Genomic DNA, 22,451 nt, shown 5'->3' with positions numbered 1-22,451 from the left:
TTTTGATAACAGTCTATGTAAATTTCTTTGCCTTCAGATCAGATCAGATCAGTCGCTTAGTCGTGTCCGACTCTTTGCGACCCCATGAATCGCAGCAAGCCAGGCCTCCCTGTCCATCACCAACTCCTGGAGTTCACTCAGACTCATGTCCATCGAGTCAGTGATGCCATCCAGCCATTTTATCCCAAACAATTTTATTTTTCATGTCTCTCAGAGGGATTTGAGGTAGGAGATAGAAGGGCCCCCAGGCTGGAAAGCTGGAGTCTGTCAGGTGGAGTAAAGTTGAAGCTCTGTTCTCACCAGACACTCCAAGGACAAAGCTAGTGGCAGAAGCTGAGCCCTGCTGGGGTCAAGAGATAAAATGCCCATTCCTGAGGACAAGCAGAGCTTCCCTCTCTGCACACGCGCAGGAAGGCTGCTTGGCGCTGAGAAGACCATGTGGCCCCATCCCATAAACAGTGTGGACACGCACCGCAGGCCTCTGTGGTGGGATCAGTGTGAGGGAAAAGTTGCACATGCTGCTGGGGAGGGTCCAGGGACAGTGGGTGGGGAGGGTGGGACCCTGGGGAGGAGAGGGGAGGGGAGGGGAGGGGAGGGGAGGGGAGGGGAGGGTGGGACCCTGGGGAGAGGAGGGGAGGGGAGGGGAGGGTGGGACCCTGGGGAGGAAAGAGGTGGAGAAGCAGGGCGGGGTGGGCGGGGCCCTGCCAAGGTGGAGCCTCTGGGTAGGTGGTGCAAGGTGGGGCCTTAGTGATTTGGGTCTTAGGCTCTTTGTCCACTACCTTTCAGAGAACAGTTGTTGAGTGTAGGTTTTTGTTTGTTTGTTTGTTTGTTTGTTTAAAAGGTACCCAGGCTTGGTGAGGGCCTTCCCAGGTGGCTCAGCAGTAAAGAATCTGCCTGAGATGCAGAAAAGGCAGGAGACGTCACTGGTTGGACACCTGGCTCAGAAAGATACCTTGAGGAGGGCCTGGCAACCCATTCCAGAATTCTTACCTGGAGAATCCAATGGACAGAGGAGACTGGCGGGCCAATCCATCGGGTCGCAAAGAGTTGGACACGACTGAAGCGACTGAGCACACACGAGGGCTGGTGGGTATTAACTGCCCAGCAGATGTTTACAGTTGCTTTTACCAGGGTCAGGATTAAGTCAAAACCAGAGTCATACCAGAGTGAGGCCTAAGCACGTACCACGGTCAGGCCTGAGTGTGGACCAGAGTCTGTCCTAAGTGAGTACGACAGACAGGCATAGGAGTGGACCAGGGTCAGGCCAAAATAAGGACCAGAGTCAGGGCTTAGCACGCACCAGAATCAGGTCTCAGGATAGACCTGAGTCAGGGTAAGTAAGTACCAGAGTCAGGCCTTATGTGGACCAGAGTTTGCCTGAGTGTGGACGAGAGTCAGGCCTGAGTTTGCACCAGAGTGAAGCCTTAGCCTGGTCCAAAGTCAGGGCTGAGTGTGCACCAGAGTCAGGCCTGAGTGTGACCAGAGTCAGGGCTGAGTGTGCACCAGAGTCAGGCCTGAGTGTGCACCAGAGTCACGGCTGAGTGTGCACCAGAGTCAGGCCTGAGTATTTCCAGAGTCAGGCCTGAGTGGGACCAGAGTGACACCTGAGTGTGCACCAGAGTCAGGCCTGAGTGTGACCAGAGTCAGGCCTGAGTGTGGAACCGAGTCTTCCTGATGCTTGACTATTCCTCACTTAGGCCTCACTCTGGTCTACACCAAGGCCTGACTCTTGTACCCACTCAGGCCAGACTCGGATCCACACTCAGTACAGACTCAGGTCCACAGTGAGGCATGGTTCTGGTCCACACTCAGGCCTGACTCTAAACCACTGAAGGCCTGACTCTCGTCCACTTTCAGGGCTGACTGGTCCACGTTAAGCCTGACTCTGGCTCACACTGAGGCCTGACAGTGGCCACTCTCAGGCCTGACTGGGGTTCTCACTGAGGCCTCATACTGTCCCACCCTACAGCCTGACTCTAGTCCACACTTAGGCTTGAGTCTGGTCCTCAGTTAGGCCTGACTCTGGTCAAGGCTAAGGCCTGGTTCCACACTAGGGCCTGAATCTGCTGCTCACTAAGGTCCGTACATCATAAATCAGTTCAACCCCAGATAAAATATAATTAGAGCTGGCAAGACCTTAGTCAGAAACTAACAGAAAATTTCAGAGCTATTATCCAGCAATAAAAAATAAATTAAAAAAATCATATATGTGTATAAACTTTCAGTGATTGGGCTCCATGCCTGCAGAGAGAGCTGGAGAAAAAATAATATTTTAGAAGACAGCCACACCCCAGCGATATCGGCAGCTCTAGGTTCAATAACCAAGACAGCGAAGCAACCTACGCTTAGAAGGAGAGATGACAGATAGAAAAGATGCAGTGCAGATACACAGGGCGATATTATCTACCACAATATGCGATGAAATTGCGTCTTTTCCAGCCATGGTGACAGAAAACATATGATCGTGATCTCGGGGAGACAGCAGTGAGCAGGCCTGGATAGAGATCTCGGCTCCCTGCCCGGAGCTGAACCAGGGTGCCCTGGATGAAAAGCAGGACTGCCAGCCACGAGACTGCCGGTGGCCAGAGTGTAGAAGCAAAGTGACCCTCGGTCGTTCCCTGGTTTGAACCCAAGAATATTTTAAGGAGGCAAGAAGCATAAATACGTATAGAAGTCCATTATTATCGACACAGTGTAGCATCTTGGAGAGCATAGAGAAACGCAGGGTGTTTAAGAGAGAAGCAGCTCAGAGATAAAGAACCGAGAGAAGTGTGTGTGTCCTGCGGAGGAGCCCAGGAAGAGGTGATGTAAATCCCTCATTTAGGACCATCCTTCCGGGTCTTTGGTCACCTTTGAGCAATTACCTTGTCTCTTTTTTCACATCTGACTGGTCCCTGCACCCTCCCCAAGATGTGGGCATGACATTTGCTAAGATTGATCCCCCACAAGGCCTGTGGGTTCATGTCCACACTTATTATGGGATGGGGCCCCTCCCTTTTTGGCCATCAAGGAGGCTTCCTGCCCTTGTACAGAGAAGTCTTCTTTGACCTCAGGAGTGGGCCCCGTATCTCTTTACTCCCACAGACTTCAGCTTCTGCCACTAGATTTGCCCTTGGAGTGTGTGAGTGAGAACAAAGCTTCAATTTCACTCCACACAAATACCAACTGTCCAGCCCAGAGGCCCCTCTATCTCCTACGTCAAATCCTGCTGAGAAACATGAACCCCAAAAATCTTTATTGGGAGGCTGAAGGGCGAAGGTCTGTCTTCTGTAGCTTCTTCAGGCTGGCATGGGGCTCATAGACCTTACCTAGCTGGGGTCATGGAGCTCTCGTCCTGTCTCATTCAGGGGCCCCAGGGTGACCTCTGTTGCTATCCCCACAGGATCTGTTCCGAAGACTAGCTGGAACCATTGTCTTGATGTGAAACCATCGTAGTCTGAAAGAGACAAACATAACAAGTGGATTTAAAAAGTCAGGGGCCAAAGATCTGTGATTAATTATCACAAATTATTGTGAGCAGGAGCTATAGCAGGAGTGAGAATCAGGTTACGTTTTTCAGCAATTTTGAGCCTGGTCCAGACAGAGTCAGCACGGGTGGTGCCCTGTGCAAAGGAACGGAGCCTTTGGCGTGGTCTTACATACTTTCGATGTCTCTTGTATTAGCCCGGAGTGACTGATGAGGTATGACAGGCTCAGGTTCCAGTAGTTGGAGGAGTGACAACCTGAACAGTAATGTGAAAAATCAATCACAATTTTTCCCAGGAGAATAAGCTGGATTCCCAGTCTAGACCTGGCAGGCACTTCAAGGAGACCGGTAGCCTGGTAGCCAGTTGTCTAGTTGTGTCTAAGTAGGTTCTAGCTGCTGACGTGGTATTCACATATTAATTCACATATTAGTCAGAGCAGTTGTCACTGTTACTGACTCTAGTGCTCCTCTAGGCATGAGAAGAGGCAAGAATCTGGGCTCGTGAGAACCTTTACTGAGAGCATCTGACTATCTGAAGGCCTGTTCTGCCAGCTTCCCCAGAGTGCAGATGCCCCGTTCCCGATCTCCCCCCTCAGTGCCCTTCAGGGCTGCTGAAGGGCAGCCGCTGCAGCGGGTCCTGATTGAGTCCTAGCAGAGGCAGACGGCAAGTGCTGGTTTTCAGTTGGCACGGCCCCTTCGTGGCAATTTGACCGTGGTTTTGGGGGCGCTTCATGTCCATTTCCTCCCATGGTGCTAGGAATGTTCAGTCCTAAATCTGGCAAAGATTCTGCTGACAGGCCACTCAGTGCGGTGTTACGGGACTAACCCAAAAAACAGGAGCCAAGAGACGCTGGATCACCTGTCTCAGCAGCCTCTATGGTCCGTGAAAACGTTCCCTCTTGTTGCTTCTTCCCATAGCTAGAGTTTCACCGTTACCCTCACTGATCACATATCATCATTTTATCAGAGGCTCAGCCACACACTTGGTAACGCAAGAAACAATTGTACAAAGCAGACAGAAGAGGAAATAATGCAGCTAGCAGTATCAATAGGACCATAAGTAAGAATCTGAGACCCTGTTTTAAGTACAGTTAGCATGTCCCAGGTCCTCTGACTTAGTTTGTTAAATAACTGTAGCCTGGTGTTAATCTCCTGGCTGTAGACCATGGAGATTCTGACCCTTATCCAAAGACTGATTACTGAGATAAGTTTTAGAAATAAACTTAGAGAGCCCCTTAATAATTCAGTTAACTCTCATCAGCATTATAACATAAACGCAAGGAACTATGTCATAAGAGTTTCTTAGTAAATATAGACCTTAATTGACAAAACTGGAATTTAATATTTAGTGAAACTTTTTTTTTTTCTAAAATTGCTTCTATTTTCATTAAACTAGGCCAAGACTAATTTGTTTTAAAAATAAGTTTGGGTGCTGACCACAAAGGCTTCTTCTACATGGACTCTGCTGTAATTCCTCAGGAGTCTTAGACTAAATTCCCCAAAGGCCTCTCAAGGCCAAGAATTTATTAACTTGTTCTACTTTCCCCCATTTATAAATGACTGACTAGAGAATAGAATTATCATGACTTTTTTACAACAAAAATGTTTCCAGTCTTTATATCTTCTCTCACTGACAACACATATCCGACTTGCCATACACACTGAAACATTTTCCTTGTCACTTTAGTAGATTTGAGTCCATAATTTTTAATCTTTAAAAAATGAACCCCTAGTGAAAATCAAGAAGAAAGCAATTGTGAACTCTCTGTTGCATTGGCAGTCTCTGATCAGCAAATTCAAGAACATATTTTAGAACCTCTAAAAACATGTATTTTTTCAAAGTAGTTTTTCTCAATGTAATACAAGGCATGTGTCTAATAGATATGTGTCTGTGTATAACTGAATGAAGTTCCTGAAAACCAAAAACAAACACAACATCGGAAACCACAGTCTACTCCAACAGAATATAAAAATTTACCAAAATAATAGAGTGGGGCATGAAGAAATGTTGCCACCTTGTGGCCACTTTGGGTAGCAACAATTTAAAACCTGTGAAGATGGGCGCGTAATATCCCCAGGCCTTCAGGGATGCGAGGAAAAAACACCTGTTGTCAACGAACGACCTTAGGTAGATCCTGGAAAAAGAATTCAAAACCTGGCAATTGGTCAAGAAGCCAACCTTACTCACACTCGTTCAAAATAATCACACGAAAAGATTTCAGTATCACTAAAACTTCCTGCTGCTGCTGCTGCCAAGTCGCTTCAGTCGCGTCCAACTCCGTGCAACCCCATAGACGGCAGCCCACCAGGCTCCCCTGTCCCTGGGATTCTGCAGGCAAGAATACTGGAGTGGGTTGCCATTGCCTTCTCCACACTAAAACTTCAGAAATTCGAATCAAAACTACAATGAAGGTATCACCTCACTCCGATCAGAATGGCCACTGGCAAAAAGTCTGCAAACAATAAATGCTGGAGAGGGTGTGGGGAAATGGGAACCCTCTTACACTGATGCTGGCAAGGTGAGCTGTTAACCGTCAGCATGGAGGAACAGGATGGAGGTTCCTCAAACAAGTGAAAAGATGATGAAATTACTACACTGCTCAACCGCATGCAGAAAAACATACGCCAAATCAATTAGAGATCTAAATGGAGGGATGGATACTATAAAGCTCTTGAGGAAAATATACAGAACATGCCTTGATATAAATCGCAGCCAGTTCTTTTTGGATTCATTCTTAGAATAATTCAATAAAATAAACAAATGGGACCTCATTAAACTTAAAAGCATTTGAGCAGCAGGATAAACCATAAATGAAAGAAAAAGACAACCCTCAGAATGGGTGGGGAAAAAAGTGTTTGCAAATGGAGATACAAGGAATTCATCTCCAAAACATGCAAACAGTCCATGCAGCTCAATTAAAAAAAACAAGCAATCAAAAAGTGGGCCAAAGATCGAAATGGGCGTTTCTCCAAAGAAGGCATCCAGGTGGCCATAAAGTACGCAAAAGATGCTCAGCATCCCTAATCGTTCAGTTCAAGAGAAATACAAATCAAAAGTTCAATGAGATATCACTTCACACCAGTCAGCATGGCCATCTCAAAAATTCGACAACAATAAATGCTGGAGGGGGTGTGGAGAGAAGGGAACCCTCCTACCCCGGGTGGGAATGTAAATCAGTGCATCCACTCTGGAGAACAGTATGGAGGGGCTTTCAGATACTCAGCAACAAAGTACCACGTACCCCAGCCATCCCATGCCTGGGCATGGATCCTGGGAAAACCAAATTTTCAAGATACTGCACGCCAACAATCATGGCAGCACTGGATACAATCGCCAAGATACAAAAAAACCTAAGTGTAGAAGGACAGGTGAACGGTTAAAGAAGCCGGGGTACAGACACACAAAGCGGCATTACCCAGACACGAAAGGATGACAGAAAGCCACTTCCAGTCACAGGGAAGAGCCAGAGAGGCCACACTAGGGGAAGTAAGTGAGACAAAGTATCACCTGTTATCGCTTCTAGGTGGAATCCAAACATGGAAACAAATGAACTTCTTTACAAAACAGTAACAGCTTCATACACTCAGTAAAGAAACGTGTTACCAAAAAGGAAAGGCCAGGTGCAGGGAGAAATATTTGTTGAGAATAACATATACACACTATTAGTTATAAAATGCGAAGAGAAGACTCTGATGCTGGGAGGGATTGGGGGCAGGATGAGAAGGGGACGACAGAGGATGAGATGGCTGGATGGCGTCCTGACTCGATGGAGGAGAGTCTGAGCGAACTCCGGGAGTTGGTGATGGACAGGGAGGCCTGGCGTGCTGCGATTCATGGGGTCGCAAAGAGTCGGACACGACTGAGCGACTGAACTGAACTGAATTGAACTGAATCCATAAGGACCCACTGTAGAGCACAAGGAACCCTACTTTGACTGTAAATAACGTATATGAGAAAAAGAACCCCAAAAGAACATATATACATCTATGTATAAATGAATAACGTTGCTTTACACATTAAAAAAAAAAAAAACCCACAACAGTGCAAATCACCTATATACTCGAATTTAAAATAAACATAACAGGAAAGAAAGAAAGCCAAAAGAACTGCTGACTCTGTTCCCCTCGGGCCTTGGGACCTGGGCTGGCGTCACACTCCTGGGGCCTGAGCAGGCTGGGTCCCCAGGCGGGGCTGTCCTGGGGCTGAGGGCGCTGGGGAGGATATGCCAGCCAATAAGCCCCCCACCCCGGTGGACATGGACTTCCTGTCCCCCTCTGCATGAGTCCACAGTCTCCAGATCCTGTGGGACCCTCCTGCAGCAGAACTAAATCTAGTGCCCCCAAAGGATGGTGGGGTCTCTGGGCTGGAAGAGCTTTGCAAAGTGCTCTGGGCTCCGTGTCTCCTGGTGGCAGGGTTCCCAGCTCCAGCCTCCGTCCTTAGGGTCACCCCACTGAGAGGACAGGTCCCTCTGCAGAGTGGTGTTGCAATCATTGGGATCGCCTGGGGGATGAAGGCTAAGGGGGAAGAAATAAGGAGACACAAGCCTTAGGGCTTCCCAGGTGGCGCTAGTGGTAAAGAATCCATCTGCCAATGCAGGAGACATAGGAGAAGCGGGTTCAATCCCTGGGTCGGGAAGATCCCCGGGATGCATTCTCATTGACAACCCAGAAACCGGATTTGCCCTAAGGCTCTGGTTGTCCAGGTAACCAGAGCGGGCATGAAGAAATGCTGCCACCTTGTGGTCATTCCCCGTAACAACCACTTGAAAACCGGGGCTGTTGGGCTCGGCTCTAAATGACACCAGCCCTAAAGAAATCTTCCGGGGTAAATCACATGAAGAAACTCAAAACAGGGCTGACTGTCAAGAAGCCACTTTCCAGAGGTTAACTGTACTCGCCCGTAGAAGGTAAAAAGCCCATGGAAAGATACTCAACATCACTAAGTATTAAAGAAATGCAAATTAAAACTACCATGAGCCATCTTCTCACACGGCTCAGAACGGCCATCCTCAAAAGATCTTCGAAGCTTAAGTGCTGCCGAGGGCGAGGGGAACAGGGAACCCTCCTACACCGTGGGCAGGGTTGTAAATGGGTGGGTGCAGCCACGAAGGAAAATATCTGGAGGCTCCTTGAAACACGAAATAGAGAGTTACCACGTTTTCCAGCAATACCACTCCTTGCTTTGATCTGGAAAAAACTAATTCAAAGGAATATGTACATTTCTATTTTCAGGGCAGCACTACTCACAATAGCCAAGTCAGAGCATTAACCAAAACATCCAGCGACAGAAAAATGAAGACGAACTGGCCCATCTATACAGTGGAATACACTCAGAAAAAAAAAACTACCATGAGCAGCAGCATGGTACATATGTACTGAGAGATTATCACACTGAGGTATGAGACCAAAGACAAACATCCTAAAATAGTACTTAAAGCTGGAAGCCAGAAATTCATGCAAATGAAACAATTTGCAAATAGAAACAGACTCAGAGTTAAAAAAAACTCATGATTATTTTTTTAAAACGTTGCAGGAGGGATACACTAAGAGGGATTAAAATGCTCACATTACTACGTATCAAACAGGTAATCTAAAAGGACCAGCTGAAGAGCTCAGCAAGTTGAAGGAAACACACTGTGATAACCTTCCCGGGAAAAGATCCCCCAAAAGAACAGCGGTACATCTGTTTATGACTGAATCAAGTTCCTGAACACCTAAAACAAACACAGAGTCGGAAATCAACTCTATTAGAAAAAAATAAATTACCAAAAAAAGTGGAGGATGAAAAATGCTGCCGCCTTGTGGCTGCTTTTGGTAACAACAGCTGAAAAACCTGTGCTGACCAGTCCTTCAGGGATGTTAAGTAAATACACCTGTTCTCAACAAATGTCCTGGGGTATGTCCTGGAAAAAGATTTCAAAACAGGGCAGGTGGTCAAGAGGCCAACGTAACTTGTTAATAGCCAGGACAGAGGACAGGGAGGAGGGTCCTTAAACAAGCAAAAAGAGAATCAAATTACAACACTCCCTAACCATTTAAAGAAAAACTCCAAATTAGTTAAAGAACTAAATGGAGAGACAATTACTCCCTACCATTAGAGGAAAGCATAGGAAAAACAGGCTTTGACATAAATCACAGCAAATTCCCTCTGGATCCACCTCTTAGAATAAGGAAAAAATAGAAATAAGAAAAACTCAGCAAGGGACCTCATTAACCTTAAAAGCACTTACACAGCAAGGGAAACCATAACGAACGAAAATGACAACCCTCAGAGTGGAAAAAAACTTTACAAGCAAATATATCAACAAGTAATTCATCTGCAAAACAAGCAAACAGCGCATGCAGCTCGATTAAAACACACACACACACACACACACACACACACACCAGAAATGGGCCAAAGATCTAAACGGATATGTTTTCAAAGAATGTATCCAGATCGCTATAAGGCACATGAAAAGATGCTCAGCACCCCTAATGATTGGAGAAATGCAAATCAAAGTGACAACGAGGTATCAGCTAAAAATCACTCAGAGTGAGTATCCTCCAAAAGGTCTACAAAGATTAAACTCTGCCAGGAGCGTGGGGAAAAGGAATCCTTCTACCCTGGGGATGTAAACAGGTGGGTGTGGCCACGAAGTAAACCTGCATGGAGATTCCTTAAAACACTAACAGGGAGTTACTAACGCCCTGGAAGCCAACTCCTTGCCTTAGCTCCGGAAAAAATAAAAAATTTAAATGATATGTGCATGTACCCTTATTTTTGCTGCTGCTGCTGCTAAGTCACTTCAGTCGTGTCCGACTCAGTGTGACCCCATAGACGGCGGCCCACCAGGCTCCCCCGTCCCTGGGATTCTCCAGGCAAGAACACTGGAGTGGATTGCCATTTCCTTTTCCAATGCATGAAAGTGAAAAGTGAAAGTGAAGTCGCTCAGTCATGTCTGACTCTTAGCGACCCCGTGGACTGCAGCCTACCAGGCTCCTCCGTCCATGGGATTTTCCAGGCAAGAGTACTGGAGTGGGGTGCCATTGCCTTCTCCGACTTATTTTTAGGACAGCACTATTGACTATATTGAAGACAGAGTGTTAAACAAAATGTCCATCGATACAAAAATGAAGGTAACTGGTCCATCTAGACACCGGAATACATTCAACCAGCAACAGAAGGAGACAGTGGCCTGGATGGACGGAGGGGACGTAAGGAAAACACACATCTCCTCAACTTGCGTCCTCAGGTGGGTCTGGGGAAAAGAATTCAAAACAGGGCAGACGGTCAAGAGGCCAATCTTGAGAGGCGGGTTTTAATCACAGTTTTGTTTGTTTGTTTTTTTAATCAAATGGAAACCTTTCGATACGAAGTAATTTTAGAGAAATTCAAATAAAAACTACAACTAGGAATGAGCTAGTCCCAGTCAGAATGGCTAGTGTCAAAAACTCTACAAACAGTAAATGCTGGAGGGGTTTTGGAGAAAAAGAAATTCTCCCACATTGATGCTAGTTATGTCAATTGTTAACAGCCAGAGCAGAGGATGGTGTGGGAGGCTCCTGAAACAAGTGAAAAGTGAATGAAATTGCATTTCTCCCTAACCTCATACAGAAAAGAAACTCCAAATCGATTAAAGAACTAAATGGAGGGATGGATACTCTAAACTTCTTGAGGAAAATATGGGCAAGACAGGTTTTGGAATAAATCCCAGCAAGTTCTTGGTTTCCCTCTTAGGATAACAACAACAACAACAAAACCTCAACAAAAGTAACCTCATTGATCTCAGAAGCTTTAGCACAGCAAGGGCAGCCCTAAATGAAAGAAAAAGACAACTTAAATTGGGGAAAATGGTTACACTTGATTTGGAACACGTGTACCCTGTCACGGATTCATTTTGATGTATGGCAAAACCAATACAATATTGTAATTATCTGCCAATTAAAATAAATAAATTTATATTAAAAAATTAAAATAAAAACAATTTATTCATCTCCAAAAACATGCAAACTTCATTCAGCTCAACATCAAAAATCAATCAATAGAAAAATAGGCCAAAGATCTAAATAGGCCTTTGTCTTCAGCTTGCATCCAGCTGGCCACAAAAAGCTCATGAAAAGATGATAAACACTACTGTTAAAAAAAATGCCCATCAAAACTGCAACGTGGTATCAACGCACACCCCTCAGAATGGCCATCTTCCAAAAGCTCTACGAAGATTAAATGACGCGGAAGGCGAAGCAAACGCGAAGTCTTCCTACACTGTGGGCGGGGATGCAAATCAATGGGGGCGGGGATGTAAATGAGTGGGGGCGGTAACGAAAGAAAGCAGTGTGAAGATTGCTGAAACACACTAAATATAGTTACTGCATGATCCGGCAAGCCCACCCACATTGCCTTAGATCCGGAGAAAACCATAATTTAAAATGATACTTGCAACCCTATTTTCAAGGCAGCGATATTGACAACATTTAATAGAGAGCTTCCCCAGTGGCTCAGCTGGTAAAGAATCCACCTGCAATGCGGGAGACCTGGGCTCGACCCTAGGTTGGGAAGATCCGCTGGAGGAGAGCGTGGGAACCCACTGCAGTATTTTTGCCTGGAGAATCCCCAAGAACAGCAGAGCCTGGCAGGTTACAGTCCGTGGGGTCGCAGAGAGTCAGACACGACTGAACGACTAAGCCCAGCAGAATAAAGAGCATCAGTCGAAATGTCCGTCAATAGAGAAGTAAAGTCACTGACCCATCTACACACGGGAATCACTCAGCCGTCAGAAAGAGCGAAAAAATATCATTGTCAGCAGCATGGATGGACCGAGATTTATCATACTGAGTGAAGTCAGTCAGGAAGGGAAAGAAATATATCACTCACGGGTGGAATCTATAAATTCATACGAATCAAAGAATTTATAAAGAGAAACAGACTCTCAGACTTAGAAAACCAATTTATGATGATTAAAAAAAAAAAAACAGGTACAGGGAGGGAGACAGTAAGAGGTTGGGATTAACATATACTTACAACGTATTATCAGATAGATAATCCAAAAGGACCTCCTGATAACACAGAGAAGTCTACCGAACACCCTGAAAGAACCGACCTGGGACAAACCAGAAAAAGAACAGACACAGTTCTCTATGTAATTGAATCAAGTTCCTGTAAACCTGCAACAAGCACAACAGCGGAAATCAACTCTAGTCCAAGAGAAAATAAGTATTAATTTAGCCAACGGAACAGCGGAGCGTGATGTGCTGCCGCCTTGTGGCCGCTTTTGGTAACAACAGTGGGAAAACCGCAGACGGGCACTTAACATGCACCAGGACCAAGGGGCTGTAGGATACACCCGTCCTCAACTCATGTCCTCGGTGGGTTGGGGGGAAGATTCAGAACAGGGCCAATGATCACATGGCCGATCTCAAAAGATCAGTTTTACTCACACTGTTTTTAAAAATATCACATGAAAAGCTTTCAACATCATGAAATGTTCAGTTCAGTTCAGTGGCTCAGCCGTGTCTGACTCTTTGTGACCCCATGAATCGCAGCATGCCAGGCCTCCCTGTCCATCACCAACTCCCGGAGTTCACCCAGACTCACGTCCATCGAGTCAGTGATGCCATCCAGCCATCTCATCCTCGGTCGTCCCCTTCTCCTCCTGCCCCCAATCGCTCCCAGCATCAGAGTCTTTTCCAATGAGTCAACTCTTCACATGAGGTGGCCAAAGTACTGGAGTTTCCCCTTTAGCATCATTCCTTCCAAAGAAATCCCAGGGCTGATCTCCTTCAGAATGGACTGGTTGGATCTCCTTGCAGTCCAAGGGACTCTCAAGAGTCTTCTCCAACACCACAGTTTAAAAGCATCAATTCTTCGGCACTCAGCCTTCTTCACAGTCCAACTCTCCCATCTATACATGACCACAGGAAAAACCATAGCCTTGACTAGACGAACCTTTGTTGGCAAAGTAATGTCTCTGCTTTTGAATATGCTATCTAGGTTGGTCATAACTTTCCTTCCAAGGAGTAAGCGTCTTTTAATTTCATGGCTGCAGTCACCATCTGCAGTGATTTTGGAGCCCAAAAAAAGAAAGTCTGACACTGTTTCCCCATCTATTTCCCATGAAGTGATGGGACCGGATGCCATGATCTTCGTTTTCTGAATGTTGATCTTTAAGCCAACTTTTTCACTCTACATTTTCACTTTCATCAAGAGGCTCTTTAGTTCTTCTTCACTTTCTGCCATAAGGGTGGTGTCTTCTGCATATCTGAGGTTATTGAGATTTCTCCCGTCAATCTTGATTCCAGCTTGTGTTTCTTCCAGTCCACCGTTTCTCATGATGTACTCTGCATATAAGTTAAATAAGCAGGGTGACAATGAAATGTTACAGAAATGTAAATCAAAAAAGTACAAGGAGGTATCAGCTCATAATGGTCAGAACGGCCTTTGTCTATAAGCCTTAAAAACGATAAAGGCTGGAGAGGTTGTGGAGAAAAGGAAGCCCTCCTACGCTGATGCTGGGACTGTAAGTTGCTAACAGCCACGATAGAGGACGGAGTGGAGGTTCCTTCAACTTGTGAACAGTGAAAGAATTTACTCCTCTCCTTAACCGCTTACAGATGAAGGAATTTAAAATCGATTGAAGAATTTTATGTAGGGACGATTCCTCTAAATCTCTTGAGGAAAATATATGCAGAATACACTTTAACGTAAATCACAGCAAGTTCTTTTTGGATCTATACTCAGAATTATTAAAAATAAAACTAAACTGAAAAAAAAGGCACCTCATTAACCTAAAAAGGTTTTGCACAGGAAGGGCAACCCTAAAGGAAAGAAAAAGACAACCCTCAGAATGGGAAAATCAATGTTTGCAACCGAAGTTAAAAATAAGGAATTCGTCTCCAAAGATGCAAACTGCTCACACAGCTCACGATAAAACAAACCTCTGAACGCAGCAGGAATACAGGAAAAGATCTAAACGGACATTTTCCAAAGGCATCCAGATGGCCATAGAGCGCGTGAAAAAATGCTCAGGACCACACTTCCAGAAATGTCAATTGAAACCGCAACCAGGTATCACTCACACCTCTCAGACAGCGCCCCCAAACCTACAAAGATTAAATGCTGCCCAGAGCGAGGGGAACAGGGACTCCTCCTACACTGTGGGCGGGGAAGGAAATGGGTGGGTGTGGCCACAGGGAAAATGGTAAGGACATTCCTTAAAACACTGCTGCTGCTGCTGCTACTAAGCCGGTCAGTCGTGTCCGACTCTGTGTGACCCCAGAGACGGCAGCCCACCAGGCTCCCCCGTCCCTGGGATTCTCCAGGCAAGAACACTGGAGTGGGTTGCCATTTCCTTCTCCAATCTTAAGACACTAATCATAGACTTACTACCTGATCTGGCAAGGCCACCCCTTGCTTTACATCCAGAGAAAATCATCATTGAAAATGACAGTTGCACCCCTGTTTTCAGGGCAGCACTATTGATTCTCCACGACAGAACATCAGCCAAAGTGTCCATCAATAGAGACGTAAAGAGGAACCTGTCCATCTAAACACCGGAATACACTCAGCCATCGGAACAAATGAAAAAACGTCATTTTCAGGAGCATGGATGGACTGAGAGTTTATGATACTGAATGAAGCCAGTCTGAGCGGGAAAGCAAACTCTTACACACGAGGGGAATCGATAAATTCCTCAAATGAACGAATTCATAAGCAGAAACAGACTCACAGACGTAGAAATACAAGTTTATGGTTTTTTTTTAAAGGTTGGGGAAGGGAGACAATAAAAGACTGGGATTAACAGATACACACTACTTACTGTCAGATCATCCAAATGAACCTACTGAATAGCACAAGAAAGTACAAAACACACTGAAGGAACCTATATGAGAAAATACTCCGGAAAAGAACAGAATAGATGTACCTCTATGTATAACTGAATCAAGTTCCTGTCAGCCTAAGACAAACATAGCAGAAATCAACTCTACTTCAATAGAAAATAAAAATTAACAGCAGTAAATAAATTAACGGAAATAAATAATTGTGAAGCACAAGGAAATGCTGCCGCCCTGTGGCCGCTTTTGGTACAACAACGGAAAATCCTGGGCTGACGGCACTTCCTATTCCCCAGGACTGAGGGGCTCTACGGAGAAGGCAATGGCACCCCACTCCAGTCCTCTTGCCTGGAAAACCCCATGGACGGAGGAGCCTGGTAGGCTGCAGTCCATGAGGTCGCTGAGAGTCGGACACGACTGAGCGACTTCACTTTGACTTTTCACTTTCATGCATTGAAGAAGGAAATGGCAACCCACTTCAGTGTTCTTGCCTGGAGAATCCCAGGGACGGGGGAGCCTGCTGGGCTGCCGTCTCTGGGGTCGCACAGAGTCGGACACGACTGAAGCGACTTGGCAAGCAAGAGAGGCTCTAAGGAAGAAACACCTGCCTCAAGAAATGTCCTAGGTGCGTCAGGGAAATTTTTCAAAACAGGGCAAAAGATCAAGAGGCCGATCTCCGAAGCTCGTTTTACTCACACTGTTATTAAAAATATCTCATGAGAAGCTTTCAACATCGTGAAATGTTATAGAAATGTAAATCAAAACTACAATGAGGCATGGGCTCATACTGGTCAGAATGGACTCTGTCAAAAAGTCTTAGAAAAAATAAAGGCTGGAGAGATTGTGGAGAAAAGAGAGCCCTCCTACGCTGATGCTGGGAATGTAAGTTGTTAACAGCCAGGATACAGGACGGGGTGGAGGTTCCTTAAACAAGGGGAAAGTGAAAAAATTTACATCTCTGGCTAACCGCTTACAGACAAACTCCAAACCAATTAAAGAGTTAGCTGGAAGGACAATTACTCTAAACCTCTAGAGGAAAATATAGGCAGCGCACACTTTACATAAACCACAGCAAGATTTTATATATATATATATGCTCAGAATTATTCAAAATAAAACTTTTAAAAGGCACTTCATTAACCTGAAAAGATTTTGCACAGGAAGGGCAACCCTGAAGGAAAGAAAAACACAACCCCCAGAATGGGAAAATAAATGTTTGCAACCGAAGTGAAAAACAAGGAATTCATCACCAAAGATGCAAAGTGCTCACACAGTGAAAGTGAAAGTTGCTCAGTTTTGTCCGACTCTCTGTGACACATGGACTGTACAGCCCGTGGAATTCTCCAGGCCAGAATACTGGAGTGGGTAGCCTTTCCCTTCTCCAGGGGATCTTCCCAACCCAGGGATCGAACCCAGGTCTCCTGCATTGCAGGCAGATTCTTTACCAGCTGAGCCACAAGGGAAGCCCCCCACAGCTTATGATCAAAAAAACAACCAGCTGAGCCACAAGGGAAGCCCCCCACAGCTTATGATCAAAAAAACAATCAACCCAGTAGAAAAACTGGCAAAAATCTAAATGGACATTTCTCCAAAGAAGGCACCCAGATGTCCATAAAGCACATAAAAAGATGCTCAGGACCACTCTTACAGAAATGCCAATCAAACTGCAACCAGGTAGCACTGACACCCCTCAGAAGAGCCATCCTCCAAAAGATCTACAAGGATGAAATGCTACAGAGGGCAAGGAAAACGGAATCCTCCTACACTGTGGGCGGGGATGGAAATGGGTGGGTGCAGCCACAGAAGAAAACAGTATGGAGATTCCTTGAACACTAACCATGCACTTACCGCATGGTCCGGCAAGCCCACTCCTGGTCTTAGATCGGTAGAAAGTCAAAACTGAAAACCATGGTTGCACCCCTATTTTCAGGGCAGCATTATTGACAATATCCAAGACAGAGCATAAACCAAAGCGTCCATCAATAGAGAAATAACGAGGAAACTGTCCATCAAAACACGGCAGTACACTCAGCCATCAAAACGAATGAAAAGTCATTTTTAGGAGCATGGATGGGCCAAGAGATTTATCATACTGAGTGAAGCCAGTCAGAGAGGGAAAGCAAAGGATGACATACAGGGAGAATCTATAAATTCCTCACGTGAACTAATTCATAAATTGAGACAGACTCACAGACGTAGAAACACGAGTTTACGATTTTTTTTTAAGTTTGGGGAAGGGAAACAATAAGAGATTGGGGCTTACAGATACACACTACTTACTGTCAGATAGATAATTGAAATGGACCTACTGAATAGCACGGGGAAGTCTACTGAACACTCTCAAAGAACCTGTATGGGAAAAGACCCCGAGAAAGAATAGAACAGATGTACCTCTGTGTATAACTGAACCAAGTTCCTGTCAACCTAAAATAAACACAACAGAAATCAACTCTACTTCAATAGAAAAGAAAAGTTAACCATAGTAAATAAATACATAATTGTGCAGCATAAGGACTGCAAGGAGATCCAACCAGTCCATTCTGAAGGAGATCAGCCCTGGGAGGTTTTGGAAGGAATGATGCTAAAGCTGAAACTCCAATACTTTGGCCACCTCATGCAAAGAGTTGACTCATTGGAAAAGACTCTGATGCTGGGAGGGAATGGGGGCAGGAGGAGAAGGGGACGACCGAGGATGAGATGGCTGGATGACATCACCAACTTGATGGACGTGAGTTTGAGTGAACTCCGGGAGTTGGTGATGGACAGGGAGGCCTGGCGTGCTGCGATTCATGGGGTCGCAAAGAGTCGGACATGACTGAGTGACTGAAATGAACTGAAGGAATATAGACAAAAAAGTTTGTCCTCTCCTCCTCCTTGAGAATTCCAGACCCCTCTCTCCTTGGGGACCCCCGGACTTCTTATCAACCTGCCTAGGAACTGACTGTCTCACTCTTGAGTGAAGTCTATGGCCACATCCCGGAATGTCAGCCATCCCTGAAATACAAAGGACATATGCCATGTGACTGTGGGAAGACTTCCTAATGTGATCCAGGATGAAAACAGCACGTACAGAGAACTAGTTTTTCAATGAGAAGAGTGTCTGATGTTATACAATAATATACTTTTTTACGTAGTAATATGCTCTACCACATTTCTAACATGAGGAAAATAGGATGACAGATGATCCACAAAGCCACTTGTGCTTCCCTGGTGGCTCAGATGGTAAAGAACATGTCTGCAATGCGGGTGACCTGGATTCGATGCCTAGGTTGGGAAGATCCCCTGGAGAAGAGAATGGCAACCCACTCCAGTTTTCTTGCCTGGGGAATCTTATGGAGAGAGGAACCTGGCAGGCTATAGTCCACAGGGTCAGAGAGAGTGGGACATGACTGAACGACTATGATTCATTCATTCATGCATCTGGGAGAAAAATTATTAATGTGATCAACAGAGGCATATTTACTTTTAAGGGTTTTCCTTGTGTTCCTCAGGATAAATATCAATCAAAGCAGGAATATTTTTAAAAAGCACATTGTGATTCAAGAGTTCTAGGGTGGGGCCACAGTTTTCCATCTTGAACAAGCTTAGTTTTCACTAAATGTCTGGTTGATAAATGGCCATTGTGAATAGCACAGAGGTAAAAGAGCCATGGCAAATAGCCATGGCATCCAGTCCCATCACTTCATGGCAAATAGATGGGGGAACAGTGGAAACAGTGAGAGACTTTATTGTTTTGGGCTCCAAAATCACTGCAGATGGTGACTGCAGCCATGAAATTAAAAGACGCTTGGTCCTTGAAAGAAAAACTATGACCAACCTAGACAGCGTATTAAAAAGCAGAGACATTATTTTGCTGACAGAATTCCATCTAGTCAAAGCTATGGTTTTTCCACTAGTCATGTATGGATGTGAGAGCTGGACTATAAGGAAAGCTGAGCACCAAAGAATTGATGCTTTTTAACTGTGGTGTTGGAGAAGACTCTTGAGAGTCCCTTGAACTACAAGAAGATCCAACCAGTCCATCCTAAAGGAAATCAGTCCTGAATATCCATTGGAAGGACTGATGCTGAAGCCGAAACTCCAATACTTTGACCACTTGATGCAAAGAACTGACTCACTGGAAAAGACCCTGATGCTGGGAAAGATTGAGGGCGGGAGAAGGGGACGACAAAGGTTGAGATGGTTGGATAGTGTCACGGACTCAGTGGATACGAGGCTGAGTAAGCTCTGGGAGTTGGTGATTGTCAGATGTCCTGCAGCCCATGGGGTCGCAAAGAGTCGGACACAACTGAGCGACTGAACTGAACTGAAAAGAGCCGGGTACAAATTCATAGTTATTACTGAACTTTATGCACTTTACAGATTTTACAGGTTTACTAGATTAGTAAGCAGAGAAAACAATCCTTTTGACTATTTCTGAACTACATAACTTTCTAACAGTTTTTTAATTTTAATCTTGAATGAGCCACATAAATAATTTTAGACAAAAAATATTGCTGTTCAAAATTGTTTGGAATATTTGATCAAATATTCAGAAAATGGTAGAGCTTGGGATTGACTTCAATGGGTCTGAACTCGATTTTATGTAAGAAGAATTAAGTCAACACAGAGACCTGACTGAGCAACTGAACTGAACTGAACGCAGAGACCACTCTAATGGATATTTTACCAGTTGAGGTAACTGGCAAAAATATAAAAAAGAGAAAAAATGTCATATACTGTTAACATTTTCACGCACACAAACATACACCAGTTGGGAGACAAATTATTCATGTTTATAAAATCAGGAATAGATTTCTGTGCTTAAATCTTATAATTTATTTGTGGCAATATTCTGTATTTTTTAAATATATTAGGGTGCAAAAACACATAATGACATAAATTAGAGCTCTTGGTTCTGAATCTTTTATTCCTTTGAAAATCTCTATCATTTGTGGTGAATTAAATTTTAGATTTAACAGTTAAACATACATAAATAATAACATTTTTGTAAATATTGTAGAAAATAGAAAGAGGTGATAAGAATTCTGTCTGGAAAATGAGTGCAGAGTATATTACTAACAGAAATGATCAGACCTGGGCTTGAGTGATGAAAACCTCCATTCCCAAAATTGCAAGAACCTTACTAAACACAGGTGAGTGTTCATTTTCCAAAGCAAATGGAACTAAGAAGGCACACTTTGCTACATTAATTTTGGTAGTTTATACACGTCACCAAGTCTTTCAAAAATCCTTATCAAAGTAAAAAAGCAGGAACATCACACTTGCAGTATCACAGAAGCACCTGAACCAGGGAACGTGAGGTGTAGTGGGATAAATGTTAGCAGTGATCTGAATCCTGAAAAATATCAGTTTTATACAAAATTCACTTCTTATATAACTTCCATGTTCTGTATCCTAAGACTACACTTAAGAGTGAGTCCTTCCTACCAATATAGAGAAGGGTCTCTCATACTTTTCTCCTTCTTTTCCCCAAACTTCCTGTGGAATTCTGGACCACTAAGGTAATTCTATTCATAAGGGCAATTTCTTAATGCTGTTCTAAATGTCTGAAGTTGCATATATATGTAAATTCATCATTAATTTCCCCTACTTCTCTAAGATCCCAAGACTGAACCACATGCTAATGGGAATCTCAGAACCTAGGCCTCCCCTTGTTGATCTCTCACAAAGGGAATATTTTCAGCAGTTGAAAGGCACTCATTCAGGTTGAGAATTTTTCATGCTTTATCGGAGAAGGCAATGGCACCCCACTCCAGTACTCCTGCCTGGACAAGCCCGTGGATGGAGGAGCCTGGGAGGCTGTGGTCCACGGGGTCGCTGAGGGTCGGACACGACTGAGCGACTTTACTTTCACTTTTCACTTTCATGCATTGGAGAAGGAAATGGCACCCCACTCCAGTGTTCTTGCCTGGAGAATCCCAGGGACGGGGGAGCCTGGTGGGCTGCCGTCTATGGGGTCACACAGAGTCGGACATGACTGAAGTGACTTAGCAGCAGCAGCATAGAAAGCCAGGATACAGACAAGGGAGACAAGGTTCTGGGACACAAGGTAGAAGTGACCTAAAGAGCCGGTCCTCACTCTAAGAAAAGGAAAAAAGAAGAAGTTGATAACAAACACCCCAGGCAGAAAATTAGAGGCAGAGAACTAAAGGTTTGCAGGTTCCCTCAGTTCAAGCATTTTAGGGGAAAAAGCAGACACAGCCCCAGACCCAGGACAGAACATGTACCTGAGAAGCTGCCCTTTGCTCCTCTTCTTCCTCCTGCTGTGTCTTCTCTGAGGATGTTATGTAGCAAACACACCTCTGCATCTTGAGAAAATACCTTCAAAGGCACAGGTCTTTAACCTGCAACCACCACAACTACAGAGGACCTTGAAAAGCTGAAAAAGACCCACCTCTCCTGTGCTGTCTCAGGAGAGATTCAGGAACAATCTCTTCCTACTTGGAGACCAGACTGTGAACTTATTTCTTGATTGTTCTCAGAGAGAACTCCTAACCCTCTGCTCACACAGACCATGTGAGCTGACTTCCCTGGTCCAAATCCAGCTAGACCAACGCTGCTGCCTCTCCTCAGACTGAAGCTAGGCCTCAGCTCTCACAGATGGACCAGCAGCCACGTCCTTAACCCGCGCCATCCCTTAGAAGCCCCTGGAGCACTTCCTACACACCACACTGATGCTCCCACAGGACCAAGAGAGAACTCTGTGGGGAGGTTATCGCTTAACACTGGTCATGTGATCTTGATAGGAAACCGGGTTGAAACCACTTAAAGATTCTTTCTGAACCATTTCAGTGCATATGAATCCCTCGAGGTCAGGTTCCCACTCTAAGAAATTATAAATCTGGAGGTCTGAAGAGGGGCCATGAAATGAGTCTTCAGCAAGTTCCCTGTTTATTTTGAGGCTTCTCCCCCAAGACCCACACTCAGGAGCCCTGAGTTTCAGCCCTCACACTCAGCACACCTGAGACCTCTCAGGAGAGGTTCTAGGGCAGGAATTTCTTAGGTTAAGGTTAGGACCAAGCAGAAAAAGCTCCAGTATTTGAGGTTCAGGCCTTTATAAGAGACTTTGGGTGAAGTGCTGTGGGCTCCCCAGGCTGAGCGGGGATGGGTCCATTCAAACCAAGAGCAGCAGGAATCTGGTCAGCTCTGAGGGTGTCACTGAAGGGGGGGT

General features: G+C 45.0%; 1 protein-coding gene across 1 annotated transcript in view; it reads right to left on the bottom strand.

Annotated features, from left to right (window-relative positions):
* LOC139182092 (zinc finger protein 724-like) overlaps positions 1-17,130 on the bottom strand; it is a 35,630-nt gene extending 18,500 nt beyond the window's left edge. The window contains exon 1 of the mRNA XM_070785563.1: positions 17,126-17,130. Within this exon, the coding sequence (XP_070641664.1) occupies positions 17,126-17,130 (5 nt within the window). The remainder of the gene's footprint in view (positions 1-17,125) is intronic.
* Positions 17,131-22,451: the final 5,321 nt, after the last annotated feature.

This window comes from Bos indicus, unplaced genomic scaffold, assembly GCF_029378745.1.
Source record: "Bos indicus isolate NIAB-ARS_2022 breed Sahiwal x Tharparkar unplaced genomic scaffold, NIAB-ARS_B.indTharparkar_mat_pri_1.0 scaffold_80, whole genome shotgun sequence".
In the NCBI taxonomy this organism is placed as follows: Eukaryota; Metazoa; Chordata; class Mammalia; order Artiodactyla; family Bovidae; genus Bos; species Bos indicus.
This window is presented reverse-complemented; position numbering and strand designations above follow the sequence as displayed.